At 42.3% G+C, this 7,247-nt stretch overlaps 1 protein-coding gene across 1 annotated transcript in view; it reads left to right on the top strand.

The window, feature by feature from the left end:
- CMTM1 (CKLF like MARVEL transmembrane domain containing 1) overlaps positions 1 to 7,042 on the top strand; it is a 14,729-nt gene extending 7,687 nt beyond the window's left edge. The window contains exons 4-5 of the mRNA XM_087419631.1: positions 4,789 to 4,887; positions 6,666 to 7,042. Coding sequence (XP_087275757.1) covers positions 4,789 to 4,887; positions 6,666 to 6,908 — 342 coding nt within the window. The 3' untranslated portion in view covers positions 6,909 to 7,042. The remainder of the gene's footprint in view (positions 1 to 4,788; positions 4,888 to 6,665) is intronic.
- Positions 7,043 to 7,247: the final 205 nt, after the last annotated feature.

Here is a 7,247-nt window from a genome sequence, read left to right as displayed (position 1 = left end):
AGATTCTGATTGGGATTGCGTTGAATCTGTAGATTGCTATAGGTAATAAAGACATTTTAACTATGTTTAGTCTTCCAATCCATGTGCGTGGGATGTGTTGCCATTTCTTTATGTCATCATCGATTTCTTTCAATAATGTCTTGTAGTTTTCATTGTATAGGTCTTTCACCTCCTTGGTAAGATTTATTCCTAGATATTTTATTCTTTTTGATGCAATTGTAAATGGTATTATCTTTTTGAGCTCTCTTTCTGTTAGTTCATTGTTAGCATACAGAAATGCAACTGATTTTTGTAGGTTGATTTTGTACCCTGCAACTTTGCTATAGTTGTTGATTATTTCTAATAGTTTTCCAACGGATTCTTTAGGGTTTTCTATATATAAAATCATGTCATCTGCAAATAGTGAGAGTTTCACTTCTTTGTTGCCTATTTGGATTCCTTTTATTCCTTTTTCTTGCCTAATTGCTCTGGCCAAAACCTCCAGTACTATGTTGAATAAGAGTGGTGAGAGTGGGCAGCCCTGCCTCGTTCCTGTTCTCAGAGGAATGGCTTTCAGTCTTTCCCCATTGAGTATGATGTTGGCTGTGGGTTTGTCATAAATAGCCTTTATTATGTTGAGGTACTTTCCTTCTATACCCATTTTGTTGAGAATTTTTATCATAAATGGATGTTGGATCTTGTCAAATGCCTTCTCTGCATCTATTGAGATGACCATGTGGTTTTTATTCTTTGTTTTGTTGATGTAGTGTATCACGTTGATTGATTTGCAGATGTTGAACCATCCCTGCGTCCCTGGTATAAATCCCACTTGATCATGGTGTATGATCTTTTCAATGTATTGCTGTATTCAGTTTGCTAATATTTTGTTGAGGATTTTTGCATCTATGTTCATCAGCGATATTGGCCTGTAATTTTCCTTCTTTGTATTGTCTTTGTCTGGCTTTGGTATCAGGGTGATGTTGGCCTCGTAGAATGAGTTAGGAAGTGTTCCATCTTCCTCTATTTTTTGGAATAGTTTGAGAAGGATGGGTATTAAATCTTCTTTGAATGTTTGGTAAAATTCACTGGAGAATTCATCTGGTCCTGGACTTTTATTTTTGGGGAGGTTTTTGATTACTATTTCAATCTCTTTACTTGTGATTGGTCTATTCAGATTCTCCATTTCTTCTTGGTTCAGTTTTGGGAGGTTGTATGAGTCTAAGAATTTATCCATTTCTTCTAGATTGTCCAATTTGTTGGCATATAATTTCTCATAGTATTCTCTTATAATCCTTTGTATTTCCGTAGTATCCATTGTAATTTCTCCTCTTTCATTTCTAATTTTATTTACTTGAGCCTTTTCTCTTTTTTCCTTAGTAAGTCTGGCTAAGGGTTTGTCAATTTTGTTTATCTTCTCAAAGAACCAACTCTTTGTTTCATTAATCCTTTCTACTATTTTTTTTTTGGTCTCAATTTCATTTATTTCTGCTCTGATTTTTATTATGTCTCTCCTTCTCCTGACTTTGGGCTTTGTTCTTCTTTTTCTAGTTCTGTTAGGTGTAATTTAAGGTTGCTTATTTAAGCTTTTTCTTGTTTGTTAAGGTGGGCTTGTATCATGAATAGCCCATATTTTTAACACTTCTACATTGTAAAAAATATTATCTAGTATGGTCAGAGAAACTGAGTTCTGGTCAAGCAGATGTTTTTGCCAATAGAAAGCAATTTTTTTTAAAAGGAACATAATAAACATATTTTAAATTAAAACTATAGAAATGATGATTCCCAAACTACCAGCAATAGCTTTACATTTATAAGTAAGAAGTATCAGCTTTAGAATGTCCCCTTCAAATAAGATTAATGAAAAACAACAGTTCTGATGATTTCTGATCAGGCTCTGCCATGTGTTTGAAGAACTCCAGGCACAAATGGAACCAATGAAAGTTGCAGTTAGGTGAATACCATATAATATTTATTGCAGATAAATACTTGTTACAAATACCACATTTTGTGAAACATTGTAAATGTTTAACTTTTTTTCTAATATTCAGTGATTTTTAAAAATAAGCATTCACCATTAAAGCATCTTTTTCTTTCCCAGTTATAATTCTATAAAATTGTATTTATCTCAGAGAACAGTTTGGGAGCTTTGTGGAAAAATAATAGTCAAGTAACAAACCCATCTCTCATTTTAGTCAGAGGAGGCTACTTGAGTCAATAGGGTATTTAGTCAAAGGGGAAAGAAAAAGATAATAAGTAAAGACAGCATTTATGGGGAAACCAGAAGTCCTACTGCACACGGCAAGGCTTAGCTGCAATTTTGCCCCATTAGGGAAAACATATCTCTCTCTCTGTCAAAGATGAGGCCAACAAGAGGGTCTGTGTCTAAGGCAAAAGGGAGGGTGGTTAGTCAGGAGAAGGCCGTAGGGCACTCAAGTCAGACTGCTGTGAGTCATAGCCACTTACTGGCTGAGCAACCTCGTGCAAGTTGCTCACCCATCTGTAAACTGGGGATAATGAGAGTTTGTTGTGATAATCAAATGAGATCAAGTATTAACACCTTGGCACAGCACGTGACACATAGTAAGTGCTCAAGAAATGTGAGCTACAGTAGAAATGTTAGGTTCAAGGCAAACATTAGCTCTAAGGGAGAATTCAGGACAGTACTTCCTTATGAGTAAGGACCAGAGTAAACTATAACGTCCAGTAGTCCAACGAGGAGATGGAATTATGACAGGGAGTCAACAATTGGCTAGCAAGGCATAGTCTACATTTGGTTTATTGTTATCATCATTATTAATGTGCTTTCATCCAAATTCTCAATGATCTATGACCATAGCTAATTAATTTTTATTTTAAAAAGTTTACATCCCACTTCTTAGTTGTAAGAGTGCTGATCACATCTTTGAATATCTTGGTTTACACAATCCTCAGATGCTAAGCTTCCTGCAACACTGCAAATTCCTGTAACTGCCGCACTGTGGGCAGACCTCTCCTCAGCCTACAGAACCCAGCTGGAACTTACTCCCAACCCTCACCAACCCTGCTCCATGTCCCCCTTCCACTGTTACCTACCAGGCACCCAAATAATAGACATTAGTGCCCTTCCAAGAGGCAAGTCACATTCCATGATAGGGCTCCTTGCTCGCCAATTTTAACAGGAAGAATACCTGAGGTTTGCAGAAAGTTTACTATCTGTGCACATTTTGAGAGTAGATATCACAAATCTACATTTGGATGTACTCCCACTACCCACTAGATGCCAGGCATCTTATGTGATACTTCCAGATTCATTATGCCATTTAATCCTCTCATCAACCCAATGAATCCCAATCATTATCCTCATATTTAAAATTAGCATGTTGTCACAAAGGAGTGATAAAACATGCCCCAGGTCACACATCTAGGAATTGGCAGGCCAAAAGAGTTCATCAACAACAAACACTCTCACCTTATTTGTCCCATACCGTTTTGACCTTCCATGACCCATTCCACAGAAAATGCCAAAGATGGATGCTGCACTTCCAACCTAAGAGGACAGTTCATTTCCTTCTCATTTGAGTGTCCCTCATGGGAGGCAATAGTGAGTTGAGTTCTGACCCCACTCCTTGGCAGATATTCAACCTTAGGCGATTTAATCAACCTCTCTAAGCCTCTGTTACATCCTCTTAAAATGGGGATCATAACATTACTGACTTTGGAGGGTGTCTGTGAGGGTTAAATGAGATAACACTGGGAAATGTTGGCACACTGAAGAGGTCCACTAGAGCCATTATGATCTCATGTACTGATGGTAGGTCTCCTTGCTGTGTTTGGGCAAGTGTACCAAGGCTGAGAGACAGGCTGACACTACTAAGTCAAGCCACCAAGACTTAAAGACTTAAACTGTTCAAATTAGATATCTGGGCCATATTGTGGTTACATCACCCTAGGCTTTTGCCCCCACACACACACTAGTGCTACTGACACAGTGAGTACCCTCTCTTCCATTATTGCTCCGCGACCAAAGCCCAGCCTCTGCTTATCCTCAGGAGTGTGCCCACACCCACTCATCCTCACCCTTTATCTAGCACACAAAGAAGCAGACTGGGCTGGCAGTTAAAGAACCCAGTACTGAAATCCTGAAAGAAGGACACAAATAGCCTATAGCTGTCAGGGCAGACTCAATTCTGGCCAGGTCTTAGAAAACAGCAAAAGTCAACAGCACAAGCATTCACTCCAAAATATCAGGTCTGCTCCTCTATGGGTTCCTACCTTCTTGGGATGTGTCAACCTATAGAATAAATATGACCCAACTTCCAGAGTATCGGTTCTACCTGCAGATTTGGGGGTGGAATTAAATCAGCAAAGTGCTAATCTAAAATGTTATTTTTATATTAAAAAAAAAGTGTATTATGGAATAGAATGCATAATTTACATTAATTTAAAATACAAGACTTCAAAGAATCACATTTATGGAGGGCCAACTTGGACTGGGCCCCCAGACCTCTAGGTTTTTTCATGCTCACTTGTCTATGCCCTTTAAGAAAAGTCAGATGGGAAAGTTATCTGCTTTTTTTTTTTTCTTTTTATGGTATTCTTTAATGAAATTAAACCCATTTCTGCTGACAAAGTCCTATCCAGGACCTTAAAATCACATAAACTCGCATCTCTGGAAGATGTAAGAATTATACTGCTGAGGGTTCCTCTTAATACTAATCAAAGGGAAAGTTTTAAACAGGATCCACCCTTAGATGGGCAATTGACCAATGTAAATATTTTATGAAATTACATTTTCACGTAAAGTTGACAATTTTCAATTCTGTATTACAGGATCTTATCAACAGTCTCATTACAGCTGTGTTCCTTTTAATAGTTGCTGCCTTGGCGATACAAGAAAAGGAAAGAAGGCATTTATTCTATGTTGGAGGGGTAAGTAGAGGCCTTCATGACTCCATTTAAGATCAATATTTCAAGACTCTTTGAAAAGGGAAACTGTCAGACCATCATTATTTCATTTACAGAACAACATCCCCCCACCACCCCTTCTCTTTCTTGCACTGACTTCTTCAGAAGATGTGAAGTTGCACAAACTCTAAGCTTGTGAAAATCTTCATTCTAATACTCATTCTCCAAATAGGTACAAAAACAAGTCTGTTGAACCCCTTTGAGCATCGTACACACTATTTTTTGAAATGTTCCAACAAGATGTTCTTGTCTATACATAGGACTTTGACTTTTCCAGACTAGAGAACTATATTTTAAAAGCACATGAAAAGGGCCGGCCCTGTGGCTTAGCAGTTAAGTGCGAGCGCTCCACTGCTGGCGGCCCGGGTTCGGATCCCAGGCGCGCAGGCTCCGCTTCTCCTGCCATGCTCAGGCCGCGTCCCACATACAGCAACTAGAAGGATGTGCAGCTATGACATACAACTATCTACTGGGACTTTGAGGGAAAAAATAAATAAATAAAATCTTAAAAAAAAAAAAAAAAACACATGAAAAGAATGATTGTAAGGGGAAAAAAATGCATTGTCACAAGTGAGTGCCCCAGACTATTTAGGGAAGAAGGGAGGAAGTTCCCAGCATGTGCCCCACACCAGGCGAAGCACACTCTGACTTGATCTTTACAACTCTCATTTTTACAGATATGGAAACTAAGATGAAATACCTTGCCCTGGGTCGCAAGGCTGGGATAAACTGGGCCTCAAATCCTCACCAGATGAAGAGCACAAGAAATGGCAGATGGAGGGGTGGGGGATGGGGAGGTGAGACGTTGGTTCAAGAAGTTGAGCGATGGGAACAGAAATTAATCCAGAAAAAAAAGTTTAAATTCTTTCAGTTCATTCCATATTAGTAAATATTTGTCAATCCCATTGGATTGTGCCAGCCCTGAGCTCAGTGTTGGGGATAGAGTCCCTTCCCTCCGAGGGAGCTCACAGATTAGGTAGGGCAAGACCTACCTAGGAAAAGTTCATTAAAGCAGCCAGGGAGTAAGTGACCATAAAGAGAAACATTCAAGACAGGCAGGAGCCGGGGAGCACCAGGAATCTCAGATGCTGTGGGCCACTGGTCCCCATCTGCTAACTCAGCCACCAAGCCTACTTCTACCTGCCACCCCTGGTCTCCGTTAATTCTTACCTGAATGGTAGAGCGCCCCACCCCCCACTGGTCTCCCTGCTTTCAGCCTGGTTGTTCACTTTCCCTTAGCCTCATGGCTACTGCAAGTGGGCTTTCTGAGTCAGACACCTGACCTCTCTTCTTGATCAAGTCCCAGATCCTGCACCTCCCCAGCCTCAAGTCTGCCCCTTCCCTCACCAGCTCCAGAGGTCTCTGCCACACCAGATTCCTTGGAAACTCCTTCCTGCCCTTTCAAACATAGTCCAAGAGTCCTTTCCACTGAGAGGCCTTCTCAGGACCCCACCCCTACCTGAAGGGCCAGTGCCCTTCTCTAGTCCTTTCCTGGTGCCTCAGGCTTCAGGCAAGGTCATTGTTGGCAGCAAAACCCACCACTTCCAAAATCCTCTTCTCTGGGAATGGCAGAATGGGCCGCAGCAGCCAGCTGGGCAGACACCAGAAGGCAGTGGAGGGTCAGAGGGGAACAGGAGGCCGCTCGCAGCCCGAGCCTGGTATGGGGATAGGGCAGACAGGTTGCTGCTGAGCTGCAGAATAACCCCACCTTTCCTTCCCACATATGGTCTTGTATCTGACAGTCCCTGTGTCTCACGGCGGCAATCGCGTGTCTCATCAGTGCGACTCTGGTCACCAAGAAGATGAGGAATGAGGTGAAAAAAGTCCTGGGAATCAAAATCGAAACTAGGCCCGTCCCCGCCCAAGCACCCACCCTGGCACCCTCACAGGCACCTTCAAAGACACCCTCGAAGACAACCACGCGAGCATCCTCAAAGGCACCCACGCGGGCATCCTCAAAGGCATCCGCACAGGCATCCTGGTAGACATAAGCGGCTGTGTCTCATCCCTTCCACCGCTGAGCTCGCATGCTGTCACCCCCTTCGGCCTACATGTGATCATAAAATCAGGGCTGCTAAGCCGGGAACACTTCTGCTTCCTCATGTTGCCTTGTGTAAAAGTCGAGTCACATCTTCTTGCGCCTGCCAGTGCTCCGAGGGGCGCTGGGTGCGGCTGCCCCAGGAGGCCATGGCCAGGGCCTTGACCCCGCCCTGGTCCCAGCCAACCCGATCCGAAGGCGGGAGCAGCGGCTACAGCCCTGGGGCCACCTTGCGAGGCCTCGCTAGACGGTGAGGGGAGCCCAGCGCGCAAGTGGGACCCCCGCG

Source organism: Ceratotherium simum, chromosome 30, assembly GCF_057802395.1.
Source record: "Ceratotherium simum simum isolate JZ-2026a chromosome 30, ASM5780239v1, whole genome shotgun sequence".
Classification (NCBI taxonomy): Eukaryota; Metazoa; Chordata; class Mammalia; order Perissodactyla; family Rhinocerotidae; genus Ceratotherium; species Ceratotherium simum.
The sequence above is the reverse complement of the archived record's forward strand: the minus strand, read 5'-3'. Positions and strand labels throughout refer to the sequence as shown.